At 46.4% G+C, this 25,852-nt stretch overlaps 1 protein-coding gene across 6 annotated transcripts in view; it reads left to right on the plus strand.

The window, feature by feature from the left end:
* The window catches only part of ZNF541 (zinc finger protein 541), a 220,630-nt gene that overhangs the window by 27,731 nt on the left and 167,047 nt on the right, over window positions 1–25,852 (plus strand). For all 6 annotated transcript variants that reach the window (XR_004540499.1, XM_033957312.1, XM_033957315.1 and 3 more), the window contains one exon: window positions 3,691–3,937. Coding sequence is in view for 5 of the 6 variants with exons in the window: in XM_033957312.1 (XP_033813203.1) it covers window positions 3,691–3,937 (247 nt within the window). In the remaining variant the exon portion in view is untranslated. The remainder of the gene's footprint in view (window positions 1–3,690; window positions 3,938–25,852) is intronic.

Consider the following 25,852-nt stretch of genomic DNA (forward strand, 5'->3'; position numbering starts at 1 on the left):
TGCAGGCGTTATGATACAATGCTTTCTAATAATTGCAGCAGTTTTATAAGAACTTCTATTAAATTTCAAAACACATGGCAATAGATTGTTCTTTACCTTTCTTATGCCTGGTTGCAACAGAGTTTCTCGGTGATTATACAAGGCCCGCTTAAAGGCCTTTTTTTCTACATGACTTGGATAACCTTTTTGTAACAGTTTATCCTTCAGATCCTTCCACGAAGATTTAAACAAATCCTTATTATCACAGATCCATCTGTATCTCAGAAACTGAGAAAATGGGAGATTATTCTTCATATGGAAAGGAAATATACTTTCATAATGTAACAAGGAGTTTCTGTCAGTAGGTTTGGAATAGATGTCAGTACTAGTGCCATTATCCTCCTTATATAATTTCACATCTAAAAACATCAGTTCTTGAATGTTATACACATAATCAAACTGAATATTTGGATGAGACTTGTTTAATTAATCAGCAAATTTGTGTAAGTCCTCTTCAACTCCTTTCCATATGAAAATGTCATCGTCAACAAATCAAGTTAGAAAACCGTGCTGAAGAATAAACACATTTCTGTTCAAAGTTACCCATAAACAGATTTGCAACAGGAGGGGCAAATAATGCCCCAACGCCACTCCTGCAATTTGAAGAAATAGTTGATTATCAAACATGAGATGATTAAAAGTCAGCACCAATTTAGGCAGAGATATAAAAAAATCAGAAGGTACAGTCCAAGGTCGCGGATGATTATTCAAAGCATCCCCTATCACTGTTAAAGCTTCCTGATATGGAATAGCAGTTAAGATTGTACATCCAAGGATACTAACAACAGGTCATCCATTGATAAATGAAGATTGGACACAATAATCGAGAAATTAGTGGTATCCCGCTGATAGAATGGTATATATTCCACAAGAGGGCGTAAGAAGCCATCTACATATTTATCCATTCTAAAATTGAGTCTCTAGAACGGATGTCAAAGTCCCTCCTCAAGGGCCGCAATCTAGTCGGGTTTTCAGGATTTCTCCAATGAATATGCATGAGATCTATTAGCATACAATGAAAGCAGTGCATGCAAATAGATCTCATGCATATTCATTGGGAAAATCCTGAAAACCCGACTGGATTGCAGCCCTCGAGGAGGGACTTTGACACCCCTGCTCTAGAAGAAATGATGGGGTAACCAGGGGGGGTTCTTCATATCTTCATGAATTTTAGGCAGAAGATAAAAAATAGGAGTCTTAGCATATCTGAAATTTAAAAATTTCATTTCATTTTCATTCAAACCCCCCCCCCCCCAATTTTTTTAGGTGGTATGGTTAACACCTCAATCTGATATAAAATCTCCATCAAAGGATTATGTTCAACTTTTTATAGGTCTTAACATCCAACAGCTGGTGCAATGCTTCTGTCATGTATGAATCTTTGTCCATTAGCACAATTGCACCACCCTTGTCAGTATGGCGGATAACCAAAGTTGAGGATTCACTCAAATCTCTAAGAGCCAGGTTTTCTTCTTTTGTTCGATTTCATGCACCTTTATATGTCTTTTTTTTTCTCTATATCCGCTACATCATGCAATACAAGTTAATGGAACAATTCAGTGGATGACTCAGGAGGACCTGGGGTAGCCATGTACTTTTTAGCCAGATGTTAGAAAATGACCTCCTTTCTTGATATGCTAATCCAAAATAAGCCTTTAATTGTAAGCTTTGCACAGATCTTTCATCAAACTCGAATTGAAAAGGTCATGATTTTTTGAAGGGACGAAAGATAAACCTTTCAATAAGGCTAAAATTTCAGCTGTCCCTCCATCTCGATCTGGTGTTGAACCCCCCTGGTCACCCGGTCGACTTCTCCAACTTGCTCGGATTTTTAATAGTCCACACCTTTGCTGTAGAACTCTGACCCTCATCATCTCCACCGGATGATTCTATCATGAACTCCAAACTAGTTTGTTTCGTTACATCCTCTCTCTTAACTGTTTTATTCACCAATACACAAAACCATTAGAATAATCTTTCATTTTTTTTGTAATTTCTTATATTTAATGGATTTGATCTCACTGCGTAACTTATCCAATTTAATGTCAAAATCCTCTTTCAGTTTCTCACAATTATGAATAGATGATTCAGTTTCTCATCAAAATTAGGTCTCTCTATTTCCAACTTGTCTACAGCCTGGCTGATCTGAATAGGCCTTCTCTTACTAGTGGAAGCTAATCAGCAGCAGGCCTGGCCTGATGAGCCCTATGTTGGGCAGAACAACATATTGGAGCCACACAATGCATGGGAGAAGGCAGTGGCAAACCACTCCTGTACTTTGCCATGAAACATCACAGAATGGATTCCTCACTGTGTATGTTGTCATGAGTTGATGGCCAACTCAGTGGTATGATCCATCCATCCATTCCAACTTAGGCCCCCTTTTACAAAGCCGCAATAGAAGGTTGTACTGTGGCCTGGGGTGTTAAATGCTCTGATGCTCATATGAATTCTATGAGGGTCAGAGCATTTAGCGCTCCAGGCCATAGTAGAAACCTCCATTGCGGCTTAGTAAAAGGGGAGGGCTAGTTTGTAATTTTTTTATTAATAATAGCAAAAAATCTAACAAACATTGATTTAAAATGCTGTGCCATTTGTTTACAAAATCTTTATCATCCAGAAATATCTTTGGCCCCTTTGGTATACGCAAACCTCTTGGAATAATCTCCTTCATACAGTAATCTACCCAGGGCAGCACTATGCATTTTTCACTTAATATGTAATTTGCATTCTTCCATTAATTCAGTCAATTCCACACCATCACAACTATTGGGGACTAGTGTTGTGTTAAAGCTGGTATTTGTAAAATTTGAGAACATTGGTCCGACGAAAATTTAAAACCACTTTCCCAAATTTGAACCATATTTCTCTTCCTTAAATACTTTTTTCTACAGAAAAAACAATAAGCAGCAATGAACAACCCCCCCCCCCCAGATTACAATATAAATACCAAAATGAGGGCTCCTTTTATCAAACCACAGTAGAGCTTTTTTCTGCGGACTGGCTAGGTAAATGCTCACAGGAATTGAATGAGCATTGGAACATTTACCTCGCTGACATGCAGTAAAAAAACTCTGCCAAAGTTTGATTAAAGGAGCCCTGAGTTTGCTAATCCCTGGAAAGACTGTATTGGGAACTGGTTGATTCAAACTATCAGAAAATTTTCTGATAGCTGAAACTTTGAAAGTTCCACAGATGCACCAGAGCAAATAGAACTTCAATTACATCTTAAAGTGGAAAACTTAATTCAGAAGATTTCCTACATGTCTCGATTTTTACCTCTCATAAGTCATACCAGTGCTACTTGATTGCTTTTATACAAACTGATGGGACAGGATCAGCTGTCTTGGAAGGAGGCGGAGTTCAAAAGATGATTGACAACATTCTGCAAGCAACTTGCAGGTTCAGATGAATAGCCCTAGCGTTCAGGACCACTAGACACATCTACAAAAAAGATTATCGAGGTAAGAACCTAATCTTTCTTTATGCTAATTTGTTGCAAAATTATGAGAAGAACATTTAAAGAAGAGGGGAGGCTAGAGAAGGTCTGACTCGAGCATTATAGTTTAGTAATTGTTGCACAGTTAAAATAAGTTCATAAGACAGATTTAAGTAAATCTGTGACTGTATTCTTTCATTTTATTGTTGCAGAACTGGGACTGGCCTGTCCAAAAACATCTGAGGAAGGTGATCAAAAAGGAGAGAAGACAGGCTCAGATGGTGCTAGAAAAGGAAAGCGCCACCATTCCTCTCCACAAAATCCACTTCAGGAATGTAGTCTGTGTGGAAAAGTGTTTAGTAGCGCCAGCTCCCTCAGTAAACACTATCTCACTCACAGCCAGGAGCGTAGGCATGTCTGCAAGATCTGCACCAAGGCTTTCAAGCGGCAAGACCACTTGTAGGTACTGGGTAATGTATATAGCTTTGTGCTATGAACACCACTTTTAAAATTCTAAAATTTAAAAATTTATTATCATTAGAGTTTCAATCAATTGTGGTATTTGAAGTGGTCTGGGTGTTTATTGTTTCTGCTAGGGAGAAAGAATGAGGAACATAGGTTACCTTTGACTGCTTATCCTGGGAAGATGTTTAGGGGTTGCGAGAAGCAGGACATTAGAATAAATAATTATTATGAATAATACTGAATGTTTTGTGAACAGTGCTATATATATATATATATACTGTATATATATATATATATATATATATATCTCAACAGATTCAATTGAGATGGTATTATATTGAGAAAAAAATGTAAGCGCTTGATATTCAAAAGGTTTTAACTGGGCAGCAACAAGTTACTACTAATATGTTTCCCCGAAAATAAGACCTACCCCGAAAATAAGCCCTAGCATGCTTTTCAGGGTAGGTCTTAATATAAGCCCTACCCCCAAAATAAGCCCTAGTCACTGGATTCGCTGGCAGCAGCTCTTCCCCCTGCAGCCAAACCCTGCTAACCTTCTATCTCTCCCTCCCATCTGAACCCCGCTGAACACGAGAACTACATACCTCCCTCCACAGAGCAGTGTCGGCAGCACTCTAAACAGGCTGCTTCGCAGCCTTCTCCCACCGGGACATTCCCTCTGCCGTATCACTGATGATGTCGTCAGCAATGCAGCACAAGGAAGGCCCCGGCAGAAGAAGGTCACAAAGCAGCCTGTTTAGAGTGCTGCTGATGCTACTTTGTGGAGAAAGGTATGTACATCTCGTGGTTGGCGGGCTTCAGATGGGAGCAAGAGATGGATGGATGGGATGGTCAGCGGGGGTTCGATGGGGGAAGGGCTGTTCAAGGGTTCTGCTGCATGGAAAAGAGGGATAGAAGCTGGGCAAGGGTTCTGCTGCACGAGGGATGGGAGGGAGGGAGGGATAGAAAGATGCTGCAGAGGGAAGGTACAAGGGGATAGGTGAGAGGGGAGGAAAGATGCTGCACATGTGGGGGAGAGAAAGGAAAGAGGAAGAATTGGGGTGGTGGAGAAGAAGGGAGAGATGATCATTGTACATGAAAAAATAAGACCTACCCCGAAAATAAGACCTAGTTCTTTTTTTGGGCCCAAAATTATTATAAGACACTCTTATTTTCAGGGAAACACGGTACTACTATTACTTCTACTACGAGGGGCATTCAATAATTTACCTGAGTATGAAAGAAAGTAGCAAACGAGTTGAAACAAGTCTATGCATGTTGTGATATGTTTCAAGGTTATTATGCACAGTTGCGGCTCAGTGCGAGTCTAACATTCCAAGAGACAGTATGTCAGGAGAGTCCCTGTACGAATTAGGTAAGAAACTGCTAGATTTGGAACACCATTCAGTAATAATATTTCTCACAAAAGAAGGGAAAAAGCGAAAGGAGATCCATGAACGCATGACTGCAGTTTATGATGAGTCTGCCCCATCATCCTACAAAGTAAAATTTTAGAACAAGCAGTTTAAGTGGGGTAGAAAGTCCATTGAAGATGGCCCTCACATTGGATAGTCTGTGGAAGCAACTTCCACGGAAATGTGTAAGAAAGTTGAGGATTTAATTTTTTCAGACAGACCTTTTAAGGTTTCCAGAATAACTGAAGAAATAGGCAAATCAGCAAGTACAGTTTGTAAAATAATTCATGAAAAGTTGGGCATGTCCAAGGTTAGTGCAAGATGGGTTCCAAGAATGTTAATGTTATGCCAGAAGGCCATGAGACTCCAGTGCTGTCAGGAGAACTTGGAGATGCTCCGTGAAGACCATGTGAATTTTTTTCATTGTTTGGCGACTGGAGATGAGACTTGGGTCTATCACAGAGATCCTGAGTCCAAAATGGAGTCAATGCAGTGGAAGCACAAGTCATCTCCCACCCTAAAAAAGTTCAAGACAGAAAATTCTGCAGGCAAAGTCATGGCAACTGTCTTCTGGGATGATGAAGGACTTTTGCTTCTGGAGTTCATGCCACACAAGACAACCATAACTAGGGAGAGTTACGCTAACATAATGATTGCTTTGTGGAAGTCAATCAAGGAGAAAAGACAAGGAAAACTCAGCATGCATGCTGCATCTTCACGACAATGCACTGGTGCACATGTCACGATAGTCATAGGCTGCCATCCAAGAATATGGGTTTCAGCAGCTGAACTATCCACCCTACAATCCTGACCTGGCTCCCTCGGATTATGTTCTGTTCTGTATTTTGAAGAAATCTCTCCGTGGACAGCAGTTTTCAAGTGATGAAGACCTCATGGAAGCTGTGATGTCCTGGTTTGAACGTCAAACAGAAGAATTCTTTTCAAGGGGGTTAAAGTCATTACAGGAAAAGTGGGTGAGATGCATGGAGCTATCAGGAAACTATATTGAAAAATAGAACAAAACTTTTTTAAAACTCTTTTCTTTCCTACTGAGGTAGATAAATTTTTGAATGCCACTCGTAATATTATTATTTATTTGTAGAGCACTACCAGATTTATGCAGCACTGTACAGAGTCAAAGGAAACAGTTCCTGCTTGAATAATCTTACAATCGCTGATATTCAGCAGCACTTAACCAGTTAGAACCACTGAATATCACTGCTAATTGGCCATCCCATAACTGACTAGATCAGGGGTGGAGTTGGGGCAAAGTGGCAACTTAGCTAGTTTGCATTGCTATTGAGCAAAAAGGTTGTCTAATTTTATGCATGGAGTTCACCGGTCACTATTCTGAATATTAGCTGGTGCCAGGTTAACTTTCAGATTGGGGGACATATCTGGATACTCAGTGCTGAGAGTTACACATGCTCCAGCATTAAATATCTGGGGTTAGGTCAGGGTATGTTATAGGCAGGACATCTGCAAAGTCCTTGGAACATGCAGTTGTGGAGAGGCGTTTTCTATGGCTTAAAGGATGGTCAGCAGATGTGACTTTATTATTATTTTTATTTGTGATAATTTCAGCTATTTATCCAAGTAATGTAGAAACATCACAAGATACAGAAGGCAAAGAATTTCCTAATCAGGGAAGACCACTACAACACTATCCAGTTAGACCTGGGGTCTGCTGGGGTAGAGACCAAGCAGAGCCAGGAATTAGCCAAACGCTACAAAAAAGCTGTCCTATGTTAGGGTAGGTATCTGGGTATTGCCATTGAATATTAGTGGTACCTAGGTAACTCCCAGCAGGCTGCTGACTGCCTGGTTGTTCAGTGCTAATATCCTAATAAGTGTCTGCACTAAATATCTAGGCACAGTTCATCTGGTAGCATCTGATGTTTAACAAAACACTGACCACCACTAGCTAATATTACTCTTATTATTTCTGAAGCATAATACCTATTCATGTGCAATAGGTGTGTCATTGTGGACCAGTGGGTTATAACCCAGTGCTCGCAAGCCTTCCAGAAGGAATTCTCTCTCTGGATTTTGAATCCCTCCTACTTCACAGAGGGCTCTGCTGCTCCCTATAGTTTTTTTTCCTTCTGTACATGAGTGGGAAGGAATGTTTCTGATCTGCTCTGCTTATTATTTTATTTTTGGTCTTTTCAAGAAGGGTCTTGGAGTTACAGGCTCTTTCTTGCAGAGAGCCTTTCCTTAAATTTACTGAAGCTGGAGTCTCTGTACACTGTTACTTTCTGCCCAAGGTGGCTTTGGCATTCCATGTCAATCAGGAAGTCAGATTGCCAGCGTTTCAGTCCACAGGTTCTAAGAAAAAGGACGGATGCTGAAGAAGTTGGATGTTAAGAGGATGCTTCTCCGATATCTTGAGGTAACCAGTGAGTTTAGGCTATCTGATCATCTTTTTGTGCTGACAAATCCAGCTAGGCACTGTGTACCAGCTTCCAAGACCACGATTTCCAGATGGAACCATAGGGCCATTTCGTCAACAAATATTGTTTGTGGGAAACAGTCCCCTGTTTCCGTAATGTTACATTCGACTAGAAGTGTGACTTTGTCATGGGCAGAAGCTTGGGCAGTCTCTCCCAAGGAGATTTGTAGGGTGGCGACTTGATCCACTCTACATATATTTGCCAAGTTTTACAGAGTGGATGTGACGGCAAGGGAGGATTCTGTCTTTGGGTCCTCAGTGTTACGAGCCAGCCAGCACAGTAGTCCCATCCTAGATTTCTGGAACTGATTTTGTACATCCGCTCATTTAGATTGACACTCCTATTGCACAAGAAGAAGAGATTAGATTCTTACCTTGCTAATATCTTTTCTAGTAGATAGGTGTGTCATTCCGGATCCCCACCCTGTTATTTATTTCCTGCGTCTGTCTCACTAAGAATGTTCTTATCCAAACCTGCAAGTTGGATGCCAGTCAGTCCTTAAGGGTATGAAGAATGGTCTTTTACTAGGACACTTTGGGATATTATTTGAACACCATTAATGTTTCTGTTTGGCATGATTGTTTTGCTGTTATGATTGTTCATTCTTTAACATGTTTGTTATATTTCAGAGCAGAACAGAGTTGTAGTTTGGGGATTTCCTCGTACCCCTCCTTCACAGATATTTCTAGAACGGGCTATTGTCTGCTTTGGACCTAACTAGAGGGCAGCAAGTCCCTCTGTGAAGTAGGAGGGATTCAAAATCCAGAGTGGATTCCTTCTACAAGGGTCATGAGCACTGGGATATAACCCACTAGTCCAGAATAACATATCTATCTACTAGAAAAGATATTAGCAAGGTAAATACCTAATCTCTTTTTCTAGTGCAATGTGTGTGTTATTCTGGACGGACGGATAATATCCCCATGCTTGCGAGCTATGCAGAAGGAATCCACTCCAGCTTTTGAATCCCTCCTCCTTCACTAGAAGGCTCTGCTGCCTCCTTCAGGTTTTCCTTCTTCAAGCAAGCCAGAAGGAGTATTTTTGAACTGCTCTGCATATTTCTTTGGGTTTTTCACTCATTTTCTGTTCTTTTTGCAAATGTTTTGATGGCTTTCTGTGCCCAGAACCCCCTCTTCGAGGTTTCAGCTCTGCTTGCATGGAGGAGAAGCAGACTGAGGTCTGCAGCTTACAGGCCAATCCTTCTGTGGTACCTGTTGGCCAGCCTGCAGAAGCCTTTTTGGAGCTCGGGCTCTGTTCCCCTTGTAGCATTGCTTATCCCAGGACAAGCAGGCAGCATATTCTTAACGCATGGGTGACGTCACCGACGGAGCCCCGGTACGGACACTTTTAACTAGAAAGTTCTAGTTGGCCGCACCGCGCATGCGCGAGTGCCTTCCCGCCCGACGGAGGAGTGCGTGGTCCCCAGTTTCTTCGTTTCCGCGGAGCGAAGAAGACGCATGTGTTTTCAACGGCCGTTGAAAAATCAGTTTCTGCCTTCCCGCTCGCGTAATTTTTCGTTTTTTTTCTCTATTTTCCCTTCGGGTTACTTCTCTTTTTATTAAAAAAAAAACAAAAAAAAAACTCATCGAGTTTTCTTTATTTTTTCAGGCCGGCCCCGGCGGGGCCTGTTGCCAACATACAGGCCTCCGTCTTCGATTTTGCGGAGGCCGTGTTTCCCTTCATGCCCCCTCAGCCGGGCTTTAAGAAGTGCCAGCGGTGTGCACGACCGATCTCTCTCACCGACCCACACAATTGGTGCTTGCAGTGCTTGGGTCCGGATCATTGTGCTGACACCTGCACCCGCTGTGCTACTCTTAAAAAGCGCACATTGAAAAATAGGCAGATCCAGCAAAATATTCTTTTCGGTACCGGATCTGCCATGGAACCTGCCGCGACGTCGACGGCACCTCAAAAGTTGGCACCGACTACTTCGACGCCACCGGATCCTTCTTCAGGGTCGCTGGCCCCAGGTAAGCCGGCGAAGAAGCCTTCCACTTCCCTTGAGCGCCCTCCTGCCACGGCTGTGACTCCGGTCCTCCCGGCACCGCGCTGACCCCGCAAACGCTCCGCTCCGATATCGGTGAGTGCCTCGTCATCGGCCTCCTCATCGCCGGAGCGTGGAGCGGCACCTATGGTACCGAAGAAGAAAAAAGCGGTACCGGTGCCTCCCCTGGACGACCGCATTGCGGCCATACTCCAAGCCCAATTGCAAGAGCAGCTGCAGCAGCAACTCCAGCACCTGTTGCCGGCGATGTTGGCCCCACACCTTCTGGTACCGGACCGGTCCAAGCCTCGCCTGATCCCATCGGTGTCGACCCCCTCGGTACCGCTTAACACTTCCATGCCAGTGCTCTCGGCTGAACCATACCGTTCCCAACCTACGGTGCAGGCCCGCTCTGATACCGACCCTTCCCGGTTCCCGGAATGGCACCGGTCTTCCTCTCCCGGTACCGCCTCGGTACGCTCCGGCAAGTCTCTCTCCAAGACCCGCCATGCCGAGCCCTCCACACCGACGTCCCGCCGTGCGCACCCTGACATCAGGGACCCGGACTTATGGGAAGAATCCCCACCCGGTACCAAGGAAGACGCTTCGTCGACAGACGAGGAACCTTCGGTGGCTGATACCGGTTCAAAACCCGAACAGTCCTCTTTCACAAAATTCCTCAGGGAGATGTCGACGGCTCTTTCCATTCCCTTAGAGTCCGACTCTAAAAAGACCCAGGCTTTTCTCAATGCCCTAGACTTTGAGCAACCTCCCAAGGAATTCCTTAAGTTACCCGTCCACGACATCCTACGAGAAACTTTTTACAAAAACTGGGAGAACCCCCTCACTGTCCCCGGGGCCCCTCGCAAACTGGATAGCTTGTACCGGGTCATTCCGATCCCAGGGTTTGACAAGCCTCAATTGCCCCATGAATCTCTCCTGGTGGAGTCCACCTTAAAGAAAACTCAGGGCTCCAGTGTCTATGCCTCCACCCCTCCTGGCAGAGAGGGGAAAACTATGGATAAGTTTGGCAAACGACTTTTCCAGAATGCAATGCTGGCCAACAGGGCAAATAATTACACCTTTCACTTCTCCTTCTACATTAAGCATCTGGTGCAACAACTCTCCTCCTTACAAAAATACATCCCTGAACGTAAGGTCCCCGTCTTCCAACAGCAAATTTCCAGTCTGCTCCAACTCCGGAAATTCATGGTACGCTCCATTTATGACTCGTTTGAGCTGACCTCTCGAGCATCTGCCATGGCTGTTGCCATGCGGCGTCTGGCATGGCTGAGGGTTTCTGACCTCGACATCAACCATCAAGACCGCCTGGCTAACGCACCTTGTCTTGGCGATGAACTCTTCGGGGAGTCCCTGGACTCAACAACCCAGAAACTCTCGGCACGCGAGACCAGGTGGGATACTCTGGTGAAACCTAAAAAGAAGACTCCGCCTGCTCGCCCCTACAGACAGCAGTCTTCCTACCAGCGCAGGTTCTCGGCCAGACCTCTCAACCTGCCACAACAGCAACCTCGCCGACCTCGTCACCAGCATCAAACTCAGGCTCGCTCCCAGTCTCACCAACCTGCCAAGCCTCTCCCTCCGTCAAAACCATCTCAACCCTTTTGACTCTCTTCTCCAGGGCATGGCCAGTCTCCCACCATCATTGCTTCTTCCTCAGCCTATTGGAGGACGCCTCCAACTTTTCCTCAGCCGTTGGGAGGTCATCACATCAGACCAGTGGGTCCTCAACATCATTCGCCACAGCTACTCTCTCAACTTTCAGACTCTTCCACCAGACAGTCCTCCCAAAGAGTCCGCTTTCCACTCCTCCCAATCCTCCCTCCTCCTGAGGGAGGTCCACTCCCTCCTTCTTCTCAACGCCATCGAAGAGGTACCCTCAGACCAAAGGGGTCAGGGATTCTACTCCCGCTACTTCCTGATTCCCAAGAAGACAGGAGACCTCCGTCCCATCCTCGATCTCCGGGACCTCAACAAGTGTCTGGTCAAGGAAAAGTTCAGAATGCTCTCCCTTGCCACGCTTTACCCTCTTCTCTCTCAACACGACTGGCTATGTTCCCTAGACCTCAAAGAGGCCTACACTCACATTCCAATCAATCTGACTTCACGTCGCTACCTCCGATTTCAGATACAGCACCGCCACTATCAGTACAAAGTGCTACCCTTTGGCCTCGCATCATCGCCCAGGGTGTTCACCAAGTGCCTTATTGTGGTGGCGGCCTTTCTCAGGTCTCACAACCTCCAGGTGTTCCCCTACTTGGACGATTGGTTGGTGAAAGTACCTACGTCTCCACTTGTGCTACAAGCCACTCAGCACACCATCTCCTTCCTCCATCTCCTGGGGTTCGAGATCAACTACCCCAAGTCGCATCTGCTTCCCACACAGCGACTTCAGTTCATTGGAGCCGTTCTTGACACCACTCTGATGAGGGCGTTTCTACCCTCCGACCGCCAACGGACCCTGCTCCACCTCTGCCGTCAGGTGCTCCTTCATCACTCCATTCCAGCTCGGCAGATGATGGTCCTCCTGGGCCATATGGCCTCGACGGTCCATGTGCTTCCTCTGGCGCGACTCCACCTCAGGACACCTCAGTGGACTCTAGCCAACCAATGGTCACAGACCACGGATCCTCTTTCTCATCCCATCTCTGTGACATCGTCTCTTCAGCAATCTCTTCAATGGTGGTTGAACTCCTCCAATCTTTCCAGGGGTCTACTCTTTCATCAACTCCCTCACTCCATGATCATAACCACAGATGCCTCCCCCTATGCATGGGGAGCTCACCTGGGAGATCTTCGCACCCAGGGACTCTGGACCCATCAGGAGCGTCAACATCACATCAATTTCCTGGAACTCAGGGCTATGTTCTATGCTCTCAAGGCCTTCCAGCACTTTCTCTACCCTCAGGTTCTTCTCCTGTGCACAGACAACCAACTCGCCATGTACTACATAAATAAGCAAGGCGGCACCGGATCTCCCCTCCTCTCTCAGTAGGCCATCCGCATCTGGACCTGGGCCACGGCCCACAGTCTCTTCCTCAAGGCTGTCTATATCCAGGGCGAACAGAACTCCCTGGCCGACAATCTCAGCCGCATCCTTCAACCTCACGAGTGGACTCTGGATCCTCCCACACTCCGCTCCATCTTCGCTCGGTGGGGCACTCCTCAGGTGGACCTCTTTGCAGCTCCTCACAACCATCAGCTGCCCCATTTCTGTTCCAGACTCTTCTCTCCTCATCGTCTGGCCCCGGATGCATTCCTGCTCAACTGGACGGATCGGTTCCTCTATGCCTTTCCTCCACTGCCTCTGATGTTGCGGACGTTATTCAAACTCCGCAGGGACAGAGCCACCATGATTCTCATCGCCCCTCGGTGGCCTCGCCAACACTGGTTCTCCCTCCTGCTCCAGCTCAGCTCCAGAGAGCCCATTCCTCTCCCTTTGCTTCCTACTCTACTTACACAGCAGCATCAGTCTCTACTGCATCCCAATCTGTCCTCGCTCCACCTGACAGCTTGGTTTCTCTCGGGCTGACCTCTCCAGACAATCTGTCTCAGCCTGTCCGTCATATTTTGAATGCCTCCAGGAAACCGGCCACCCTCTAATGTTACCATCAGAAGTGGACCCGGTTCTCCTCTTGGTGTCTACTACATCACCACGATCCCACCTCATTGGCGGTGGAAACTGTACTAGACTATTTGCTCTCTCTGTCCGATGCTGGCCTCAAGTCTACCTCAATCAGAGTCCACCTCAGTGCCATCACTGCGTTTCATGAGCCTATCCTCGGAAAACCTCTCACGGCTCATCCCCTGGTTTCCCGGTTCATGAGGGGCCTCTTCAATGTTAAACCACCTCTGAAGCCTCCTCCAGTCGTCTGGGACCTGAATGTGGTTTTATCCGCCCTCATGAAACCTCCTTTTGAGCCTCTTGCCACAAATTCGCTCAAATTTCTTATGTGGAAGGTGTTTTTCCTCATTGCCATCACCTCTGCCAGAAGGGTTAGTGAGCTGCATGCACTGGTTGCCGACCCACCTTTCACTGTTTTTCACCATGACAAGGTGGTTCTGCGTACCCATCCTAAATTCCTTCCCAAGGTGGTCTCGGACTTCCACCTCAACCAGTCCATTGTGTTGCCTGTCTTTTTCCCTAAGCCCCATTCTCATCCTGGGGAACAGGCGTTGCACATGCTGGACTGTAAGTGTGCCCTTGCATACTACCTTGACCATACCAGGGCTCACCGCTTGTCTCCTCAGCTCTTTTTGACCTTCGACCCTAACCGTCTAGGTCGTCCTGTCTCTAAACGGACGCTTTCCAACTGGCTTGCTGCCTGCATTGCGTTCTGTTATGCTCGGGCCGGTCTCTCACTGGAAGGTGCTGTCACGGCCCACAGGGTCAGAGCTATGGCTGCTTCTGTGGCTTTCCTCCGTTCTACGCCCATCGAGGAAATCTGCAAGGCTGCCACTTGGTCCTCAGTTCACACGTTCACTACTCACTACTGTCTGGATACCTTCTCCAGACGGGATGGACACTTCGGCCAATCTGTGTTACATAATTTATTTTCCTAATAGCCAACCATCCCTCCTTCCCTCTCTGTTCGCTTAGAGGTCACCCATGCGTTAAGAATATGCTGCCTGCTTGTCCTGGGATAAAGCACAGTTACTTACCGTAACAGGTGTTATCCAGGGACAGCAGGCAGATATTCTTACGTCCCACCCACCTCCCCAGGTTGGCTTCTTAGCTGGCTTATCTTAACTGGGGACCACGCACTCCTCCGTCGGGCGGGAAGGCACTCACGCATGCGCGGTGCGGCCAACTAGAACTTTCTAGTTAAAAGTGTCCGTACCGGGGCTCCGTCGGTGACGTCACCATGCGTTAAGAATATCTGCCTGCTGTCCCTGGATAACACCTGTTACGGTAAGTAACTGTGCTTTACCTACTGTGTTGCAGGGGCTTGAGCGTAGGCTTTCAGTTATTCTTAGGGAGCTCAGAAGGCTCTTGCAGGGTGCCAGCTGCATTTCGCCTCCCTCCTTTTGGGTCCGCAGATAATTGGGAGTTCGAGGCTCAGTCAGACACTGGTCCAACTGGCAGCCCAAAGATTCAGTGTTGGAGGAGTGATCAGTTTGAGGTAGTGATTTCTTCTTCCAGATCCAGCTGCCTTAGGAGCTGAGGCAGGCTGCAGCACATTTCCAGCACAGACCACAGTGAATAAGGTTGTTACAGCCTTGGAGACTGGGGGGGGTTCTTTAAAACATGTTTTTCTTAGGTTTCTCCACCTCTAAAATTGCTGGTGGTTTATTTTATTTAAAACGTTTTGGAGCCATTTTTTGACACCAAAACACTGCTCCAGTTCCCAATTTTGTTTTCATAGTTCTCCAGAACCTTCAAATCACCTTTTTTACATCAAAAGTGGCAGGGATTGGGTCCTCTGGCACCTTTTCCCTCAGTTCATGCCAGGTTTGTGCTAGATAGTCATGCCTGAAGAGCACCCTTGTGCTACGTTCTGCACAGCAGGTGAAGGGGGGCGGGGGCAGTCAGCTTAGCCTCCCCTCTAGGGCTGAAGGACAGTTGGAGGGTCTATCGTTTGGGAGTAAATCCCTTCCAGAGCCCCAGAATGGCTGTTGTTCTAAACGCAGGAGTGTGGATGGCTGCGGATCCCACGAGACTCAAGTTGGAGTCATTTAAAGGAGACTGTGCATTTTCTCCATAATTTGCCAATCTGAAGTGAAGAGTTTATCTGGATGGACAAGATCCCCAGGGGGCAGCACACCAGGAGGCATGCGAGGGGACTTGAGCTCTCAGAGCACATCTACCTCAATGTCAGAGCCTGGCCTGGATCTGGTGGACCTTTCCAAAGTAGACTCAATACGATGAGGAGTTTATTAGTATATCAGAGGCTGGTACGAGTGCGCAAGATTCAGTGGTGACTGTTGATCAAGAGGATGACTCAATGGTCTGCCGGCTGTTCAGATTCTCAGCTCTGGTTGAGCTTATTGCAGACTCTTTGTGGGAGTTAAACTTGGACTTCTAGCAGGACTCTTCTGCTTCCTGCTCTGTAATGAGCAGAGCGAGAGCCCAGTCTTCCATATTTCCATGGCATCCTGACATTAATGTATTAGTCATGGAGCATTGGGATGCTCCTAAAGGGTTCCTTAAAGTAGCCAAGACAATGGCTTGGCTGTATCCAATGGCACAGGAGTTTCAGCAGCTGTTTGCTAGCCCAGATTCCTTGGTAGCACAGGTAAAGGATCGCAAAGTGGATGTGATTCTTAAGACAATTCGAACAGCTAGCCTTGGGAAACAAGGCAGCTGTAGCAGCTTCCTTTGTGACATGCCCTGTAATACCAGGTTGCGGGGGCTTGAGTTGGCCAAGGGTATGCCTTTGCCCCAGCTCCCATTAGCAGAATGAACCACGTAATCGAAGCTCTATACAACATCATCAGGGTCATGAGCAAAGTTTTGGTTTATTCTTTCTCAGCCCGCAGAATGCTCTGGTTCAGGCAGTGGGCTGGGGATTCCTCCTCCAAGGCTACCTTCAACAAACTTCTTTTCAAGGGACAGATGTTGTTTGGAAAGGGACTGGAAGATCTCATTACCAGCGTGGCAGATCATCAGCCGAAATCTTTACCTGACAGTAGACCGTGAGCCTCTTGAGGTCCCAGTTGGTCTAATTTTACATGGCTCTGGGTTTTTCAACAGTACTCGGGTGAAGCCTCCTCTCAGAGATCCTTCCAGGGAGCCAGACAGAGATTCTCAGGTCCCAGGTAGAGCCAAGCTTCCAGTTCTCGTTCTGCTCCAACCTCCAAGAAAGCAAAATGACACCAGGTCCCAAGCAGTTGCCCTGAAGATAGAGGGATGGCTCTTGGGGTATGCAGAGGCCTGGGTGCAGATCTCTTATTCAGAGCGGTTACTAGCTCGAATTCACCCAGTCCCTAATGGACTGGTTTGTGGAGTCCCCGGTTGAGCAACCAGAGAAAGCAAGCAAGATTGCAGCTACAGGTCAGTGGCTGTTAGATATTCAGGCCATAGAGTTTGTACTGCCCGAAGATTCCATATACTTAGTTGAGATCAAGAAAGGCTCAGATGATTGGAGACTCATTCTGGAAATTATACACATCAATGCAGTATTAAAAATTCTGTGCTTGAGCATGGAGACAGTTCAATCAGTCATAACAGCGGTGGCATGGGGGAATTTTTGGCTTTGCTGAATTTGATGAAGGCCTACCTGCACGTTCCCATCTTTCTGGAACACAGAAAGTTCCTGAGATTTCATGTCCTAGGAAAACCATTACCAATTCTCGGGTCTTCCCATTGGGCTGGCGACAGCTCTTCGCGCCTTTACCAAGATGATGGAGGTGGTAGCTGCCCATCTAGGCAAGAAGTGCTTGCAGGTTCACCCATAACTAGATGACTGGCTGATCAGAGCTCCGTCATTCCCGGAAGGAGAACAGGCGGTAGCCCACATCATTCAGATCCTGCAGAGCCTGGGCTGGATAGTAAATTTCCAGAAGAGTCAATTGGTTCCATCCCAATCCCTGGAATACCTGGGAGTCTTCTTCAACACAGCAGAAGGTCGTGTCTACCTTCCAGAGGCATGCAAACAGAAAGCTTTGTACCAAGATAACAAGCTTGTTGGCCAAACCAGCTCTGTCCACGTGGCACTACCTCCAAGTGTTAGGCTCCATGCCAGCCACGATAGACATGGTGCATTTGGGAAAGGGTTCATATGTGTCCTCTTCAGAGTGTGTTACTGTTGAGGTGGTCTCCTCAATCGGACTCCCTCCACATGTCTCTGCCATGGACTCCGGAAGCCCAGGTCAGTATGAGCTGGTGGCTGTGCCCACAGGCATTATCAAAGGACATGCCCCTAAGAATAGCCTCGTGGTTAATTGTGACAATGGATGCCAGCCTATTTGGTTGGGGGTTTCACTGCAATGGATGCCCAATCCTGGGGCATTGGTCAGCCTCTCAAAGGAAATGGTTGTTCAACAGATTGGAACTTCATGCTATTCGATTGGCGTTGCTGATGCTATTGAAGAGTCTGGAGGGGCAAGTGATTCAAGTCTTCTCTTACATGCTACTGCGGTAGTATATGTAAATCGCCAGGGAGGCATCAAGAGTGCGCAGCTGTTTCTTGAGGCCCGCTTTCTTTTCAGGTGGGTGGAATTTCATCTTCAGGCTCTTTCAGCAGCGCATGTAGCGGGAGTAGATGATTTCCAGGCTGATTTCCTCAGCAGACAAACACTGGATCTGGGAGAATGGAGGCTGTCTGCAGCGGCCTTCCAATCTATTGTTCAGCGTTGGGGTCACCCAACATTTGATGGGATGGCAACAGCAAAAACTAAGAAGACAGACTGATTCTTCAGTTGAAGATCTGAGCCTGGAAGTGCCAGTCTAGACACTATGTTTTATTTTAGTTAAAGCGTAGTCGATGCTCTATACAACATCATCATGGTTGAAAAGTGAGCTCTCATATGTGTTTCCTTCATGCCCCATGATAGGCTGGATACTCCATAGGATTGCAAGCATTTGGGGAATGGTCATTCTCGTGGCTCCATATTGTCTCTGCAAACCATGATATGCAGACCTAATGTGTCTTTAGAAGGGTGCAATTCTCAGATTGCAAATCCAGCCAGACCTTCTTTCTCAGGGACCAGTGGTCAAAGAAGATCCGGATCGCTTTGCTCTTACAGCATGACACTTGAGCATGTGGCACTAGCACGCAAGGGATACTCAGAAATGCTACTCTGCTCAGAGCCAAAAAGCCTATGATAGTCTCTGCTTAGGCAAAGAAATGGGAGACTTTCCAGCACAGGTGCATTAAAGAGAAGGCGTAGCCTTTCTGTGCTCTGATATCTGTAGTGTTAGCCTTCCTCCAGGCTGGCCTTGACAAGGGACTTACAGTGGCATCCCTCAGAGTTCAAGTGGTGGGACTCTCTTGTTTCAGGGCTCAAGAGCATAAGGCTTCATTGGCATCTCATCTGGATATAGCCATATTCCTAAAGGGGGTGCTGCAGCTCAGGCCCCGGTAAAACACCCACTTCCTTCATGGATCCTTAATGTGGTTTTGCAAGATATCAGTCAGACTTCATACAAGCCACTGAAGGAAGCATCCTTGATCTGACACTCAAGACAGTTGGAAGAATGTATAGTGTAGGTGGTCAGAGCTAAAGTCTCACCTCCCTGATGTTGTAGGTTCAAACCCTGCACTGCTTCTTGTGATCCTGGACATGTCACTTAATCCTCCACTGCCCCAGGTACATTAGATAGATTGTGAGCACACCGAGACAGATAGGGAAAATGTTTGAAATACCTGTTTGCAAAACTGCTTTGAGTGTGGTTGTAAAACTACAAAAAGGTATAAGTCCCAATCCCTTTCCCTTTTTCTTGTGGCTATTACTTCAATAAGAAGATTATCCCAAGACAAGCAGGCAGGTATTCTCACATATGGCAGGTATTGTCACATATGGGTGACGTCATCGACGGAGCCCGGATGCAGACACCTCACAAGCAGACTTGCTTGAAGAAACTCGAAGTTTCAAGTCACCCACACTGCGCAAGCGCGAGTGCCTTCCCGCCCAGCACAGGGCGCGTCTTCTCAGTTTTCCGCGGAGCCGAGAAATCCGTCTTTGACTCTCTGCGTTTAACTTCGTTCACTTTTTGCCTTCTCTCAACCGCGGTTGGTGTTTTTTCTTCACAAATCGGTTTTATTTTGTTTCTTTTATTTTAGTAAAAAAAAATTTGTCTTTTTCCTTTCGTTTTCCGGGACGGGCCGCTCGGCCGCAGCCCGCGAGCTTCACCTTTGCGGCGGCTATTTTTCTATCTATGTCCCGGCCTGCTACAGGCTTTAAGAGGTGTAGCAAGTGTCAGCGCGCAATCTCTCTCACGGACCCTCACAGACGCTGCCTCAAGTGCCTTGGGCCGAAACATCATCCTAGGTTGTGCCTGCCTTGCCAAACACTTCAGCCTTGTGCTTTCAAGCGTCGTTGCATTCTGGTGGACAAGCTTTTCAAGATGGAGTCTCCTCCTGATCCCTCGACCTCGAAGGCGTCTTCGGCCTCAACTTCCATCGAGGCTTCTTCTGTGCTTACTGCTTCCACCTCGAGCCTCATCAGACCTTCGTCGTTTGCAGCGGCTCTTGTTTCGACGTCATCTGCTGTATCTTCCCCTGTTTCCTCAGGTCAGATAGTTCAGCAGTCGGTTCCACCTGTGGTGATTAAAGTGTCCAAGACTACTAAGTCGAAGCACACACACACTACCTTGAAGGAACCTCCAGCCAAGGCAGGTGGTCCGGTTTCAGACGCGGATCCATCCTTGCCGGCTTCTTTCCAGACCATATTAGAGAAGCAGTTTATTCAGTTCCTTACTAACATGGGACCTAAACTGCTTCCTCTTATCCAGCCTGGGCATTCAGCAGACTCCCGCGAGGTCGAGCCGCTTCCTATGCCCCAGTCTGAGCTTCCACACTCTTTGCAGGGAGCAGAGTCTCTGCGAGTGTCTGTTCTGCCATCCAAGCACGAAAAGCAAGGAGCAGATTCTTTGAGAGTGCATCGACGAGAATCCTCACACTCTAAGCAAGGAGCAGAGTCTTTGAGAGTGCATCGAGGTTCCTCCACCAAGCCTCTGGAGCTTCGACCTATAGCCTCTAGTTCTATTCATACATCAGCATCGGCTGCTTACGTCTCCGAGGCGAAATCTCCTCGATCCTCGAGATCTGGTTCCAGACACAGTTCTCACCACCATTCGAGGCCTTCATCGAGGCATTCTTCCAGGCATCGTTCTTCTCAGGATAAACCATCTTCCTCGAAGCCTCGATCTACTCCAACCTCAACCAGACCATCGTTTCCTCATTCGAGGTCTCTGATGCCGGACCTCGAAGATATTCTGGTCTCGATTGCCTCGTCCAAGTCACCAGGTTCCTTTGATGCCTTTTTTCATGCCGAAGCTTCTTCTTTGACACAGGCTGCCTCAACGTCCTCGAGTCCTTCTCGAGGCAAAGCAGCTATCTTTCTCGTCTTTCCTGCGACAGATGGCTGTAGACTTGGATGTACAATTGGATACTGGCTCCAAATATTCTAAGGAATATCTAGAAGTCATGCATCTTCCTCAACCTCCGGCAGAGTGTCTTAAGCTTCCACTTGATAAGCTTTTGAACCAGACTTTTGCTCGATGCTTGGAGACTCCTTTTTCCATACCAGCAGTTCCAGGAAAATTGGACTCAAGTATAAAACTGTGCATCGCAAGGGGTTTGACAACTCACAGTTATCTCATAAGAACATAAGAAGTTGCCTCCACTGGGTCAGACCAGAGGTCCATCGCGCTCAGCGGTCCGCTCCCGCTGTGGCCCATCAGGTCTATGACCTGTGAAGTGGTTCCTGACCATTTATATAACCTACCTCTGCTTCTATCTGTACCCCTCAATCCCCTTATCCTTAAGGAACCTATCCAAACCTTCCTTGAACCCCCGTACTGTGCTCTGGCCTATCACAACCTCCGGAAGCGCGTTCCATGTGTCCACCACTCTCTGGGTAAAAAAGAACTTCCTAGCATTTGTCCTAAACCTGTCCCCTTTCAATTTCTCCGAGTGACCCCTAGTACTTGTGGTTCCCCACAGTCTGAAGAATCTGTCCCTGTCTACCTCCTCTATGCCCTTCAGGATTTTGAAGGTTTCTATCATGTCTCCTCTAAGTCTCCTCTTCTCTAGGGAGAACAGCCCCAGCATTTTCAACCTGTCAGCGTATGAAAAGTTTTCCATACCTTTTATCAATTTAGTCGCTCTTCTCTGGACTCCCTCAAGTACTGCCATGTCCTAATTGAGGTACGGCGACCAGTACTGGACACAGTACTCCAGGTGTGGGCGCACCATTGCACGATACAGAGGCATGATGACTTCCTTCGTCCTGGTTGTGATACCCTTTTTAATGATGCCCAACATTCTGTTCGCTTTCTTTGTGGCTATCGCACACTGTGACGATGCTTTCAATGTTGTGTCCACAATCACCCCCAGGTCTCTTTCAAGGTTGCTCACCCCTAACAATGATCCACCCATTTTGTAGCTGAACATTGGGTTCTTTTTCCCTACATGCATGACCTTGCATTTCTCTATGTTAAAACTCATTTGCCACTTTTTTGCCCACTGTTCCAGTCTCGTTAGGTCCCTTTGTAGGTCTTCGCAGTCTTCCGTGGTTCTAACCCTGCCACAGAGTTTGGTGTCATCAGCAAATTTAATAACCTCACATTTCGTCCCCGTCTCCAGGTCGTTAATAAATATATTGAACAGGAGCGGTCCCAGCACCGATCCTTGTGGAACTCCGCTCGTGACCCATTGCCAGTCTGAGTAATGGCCCTTTATTCCAACCCTCTGTTGCCTGCCTGCCAGCCAGTGTTTGATCCATCGGTGGACATTCCCTTGCACCCCGTGGTTCCACAGCTTCTTGAGTAGTCGTTCGTGAGGTACCTTGTCAAAGGCTTTTTGGAAGTCAAGGTAAATGATGTCTATGGATTCCCCTTTATCCATCTGGCTGTTTATTCCCTCAAAGAAGTACAGTAGGTTCGTGAGGCACGACCTTCCCTTTCAGAAGCCGTGCTGGCTCGCCTTCAGTTGTCATCAATCCCTCCTTGTTGAATCCTCCTTGAAGAGATCCCATCCTTCCAAGGTCTATGCCACAGTTCCTCCTGGAAGGGAGGGGAAAACTATGGACAAATTTGGACGTCGCATCTACCAGAATGCTATGATGTCCTCTAGAGTCCTCAATTATAATTTTTATTTCATCACTTATTTTGAATTTATTCTTTCTCTTCTACCAAAGATTTTGGCTTATATGGATAACCACATGCATTTTGAGTTTCAAGAAGTCATTGCTTCTTTCTCTCAGTTACATCTCCATCTCCTCCAATCATCTTATGATGCCTTTGAGTTATCTGCACGAGCGGCTGCTTGCTCTGTGGCTATGCGTCATCTTGCCTGGCTTCGTACCATTGACATGGACTCTAACCTTCAAGACCGCTTAGCTAACCTTCCTTGTCAAGGCAACGACCTATTTGACGAATCCATCGAGGCAGCCACCAAGAAATGATCTGACCATGAAAAATCATTTGCTTCAATCGTCAGACCTAAACTGAAGCCAGCTCCTGCCAAGCCTGCACGCCCTGCTGTTATCTATCAAAGGCGTTTTGCTCCAAAGCCGGTTCCTTACACTCGCCTTCCTCTGAAAAAACAGCAACCGCAGAAGCAACAGAAATCCCAACCTTCTGCTGCACCTAAGGCTTCTCAGTCTTTTTGACTGTCTACAACAGAGCATAACCTCCACCGTTCTGTCTCTTGTCTCCATCATTTTTACAACCGATGGACGTTAATTACATCCAACCTCTGGGTGCTTACCATCATCAGGAAGGATACTCTCTCCATTTCACTCAGGTTCCTCCAGAGCTTCCTCCAAGAGAGTATCCTTCAAATCCATCCTAGACCGTCCTTCTTCAGGAAGCTCAAGCTCTGCTTCATCTCCATGCCATCGAACCAGTTCCCTTGGAACAGCAAAACAGGGGATTTTACTCCCGTTACTTCCTTGTTCCGAAGAAGACGGGCGATCTGCGACCCATTCTGGATCTCAGGGCTCTCAACAAATTTCTAATCAAAAAAAAGTTTCGAATGTTGTTCCTGGCATCTCTTTATCCCCTTCTTGAGCAGAACAACTGGTTATGCTCTCTGGATCTTGTAACCACACTGCTGCCCTAGACCAGGGCTCAGCAGCACCCTCTGAGGTTACCAATGAAAGTACAATAGCGTATGACTCAGGATAGAGTCACCCTGCAGGATCTCCACAGAACTTAATCATTGATTCAGACACGGTGGTAGTATAGAGAAAGTGAAAACTTTTACTTGTTCAAAATCCAAAAAGTCAAGAATGGCATACAGTTCAAAATAAATAATCAAAGTCCCAACTGGGAACAAAAAGATAGAGTCAGAGGAAAACCCTGACAGCCTTCAGGATTTGTCTTTTCCAAACAAACAATTCACTCTGTGCACTGCCTTATCACAGAGCAGCTTTAATTTTCAAAGTTCTTTTCCAACCACTGCTCCTCAGCAGCACTCAGGTAAGTTCATAGTGTTCAATGAATCCCAGAGATAAACTTATTTACTCCCTCTCTCTGGTCAAACACACACCAAAAATAAAGCCTCTAGCCTGAAATCTGTAACAGGCCTGGGTAAAGAGGAGTCTTTTAAACTTGCCTTCAAAAGCATACAAAATCGCTTTCAAACTTCCCTCCCAGGTCTTGGCAAGCTTCTCCCCACTCACTCTTAGCTTCAAACAATAATTGTACAGTCCTGAAAAGTCTTTGCCAGTGACTAGGAGCAGAAAAGAACCTAGCCACAAAAATATAAGCCAAAACTCACAGTGACTCCGCACAGGCAGCGCAAATTGATATTCCCACATCCATGGGTTCCAGGGCTTCACATACTTCCACAGGTGGAAGCTCCAATTGTACTTCCATGGCAGCCTCTTCAGCTACTGGTAGAGCTGAGGACATTCCGGCTTCCTCAATCTCCCATCGGGTCACAGCCATTACCTCTGCTTAAGCCAGGCAGATTCTCAGCGGGGATCACCCTCAGGCTCTTCCCCAACCTGCCTGCCTGCTTGCTCCAAACTGCTGGCTTTTCTAGCAAAGGGACCCGCCCTGCTCTGCCTGACTCAGCAGGGATCCTAACCTCTCTTGGGTGCCCCCAGTGATGACCCAGATACTGTCTTTGCTGTGAGCTCCTGGTTCTGCTGCGTTCCTGAGCTGTGTGCCAGGTTTTCTCAACCCCTGACTCTGCCTGGTTAGTAGGCCCGGGAAGATCCATATAGTGACAGGACTGGGTTCTGGGCATCTTCTTTCGGGGTTTCCTCTCCTTCCTTCTGGCTTTCTCTGGGACCTGGGTAGGCACAATGCCTGGCTGGTCATAATCTCAAGGAGGCCTACACTCATATTCCCATTCATCCGGCCTCCCGTCAATACCTCAGATTTCGGGTGGGGAATCTGCATTATCAATACAGAGTTCTGCCCTTCGGCCTGGCCTCGTCTCCCAGAGTGTTCACCAAGTGCCTGGTAGTGGTAGCAGCAGCTCTAAGAAATCATGGTCTTCAGGTATTTCCTTACCTCGACGACTGGCTCATCAAAGATTCCACATCTCAAGGGGTTATTGTAGCGACCCAACGGACTACCTGGTTCCTACTAACTTTGGGATTCGAAATCAACTTTCCCAAATCTCAACTTCAGCCCTCACAGAATCTACAATTCATTGGAGCTGTTCTGGACACAGTCCAACTCAGAGCATTTCTTTTTTTTTTTTTTTAATTTATTGGTTTTCGTTTAAATACAAAAATGTGCTTAAACAGGAAATTAACAGAAATTGATACATCCAATTCACTAATGGATTTAGAAATTAAATTAAGCCAAAATGGCTGTGAAATAATATACCTTAATACATAGTCCTCAAATTTGGAGAGAGAAGGCAAGAAAGAAATTCTTCCAGGAAAGAAAACAACTTATTAATATTATTAAGGAAATTAGAGCATTAACTTCGGCTTTAATTACAGACTTGAATTACTTTGTCCTTCACTGGGGTGCAAAAGAAATCCCTTTCCCTTCTAAAAAGAAGCGCAACTGGTCGGGATCATAAAATATATACTTATTATCCTGATACAATAGGAAACACTTGCATGGAAACCTTAACTGAAAAGAAGCACCCAATGAAATCACTTTATCACGATAACCTAAGAATTCTTTTCTTCTCAATTGTGTCCATTTGGAAACATCAGGATATACAAATATTCTTTCTCCTAAATAGGAAACTTGTTTTAAATTATAATAAAGCCTCAAAATTGAGTCTTTATCCTGGTGAAAAACCAAAGAAACTATTAATGTAGCCCGTCCTGTTAATTCAATATCTGATGATTCCAATATTGATGAAATTTCTTTATCTGTAGTTGCATGTAACTCTCTTAGTGTTCTTTTCAAAAAATAAATCTTCTGCAAAGGGGGCAAATGCCCGTCCGGTAT

The sequence above is a fragment of the Geotrypetes seraphini genome, chromosome 8, assembly GCF_902459505.1.
Source record: "Geotrypetes seraphini chromosome 8, aGeoSer1.1, whole genome shotgun sequence".
NCBI classification, from domain to species: Eukaryota; Metazoa; Chordata; class Amphibia; order Gymnophiona; family Dermophiidae; genus Geotrypetes; species Geotrypetes seraphini.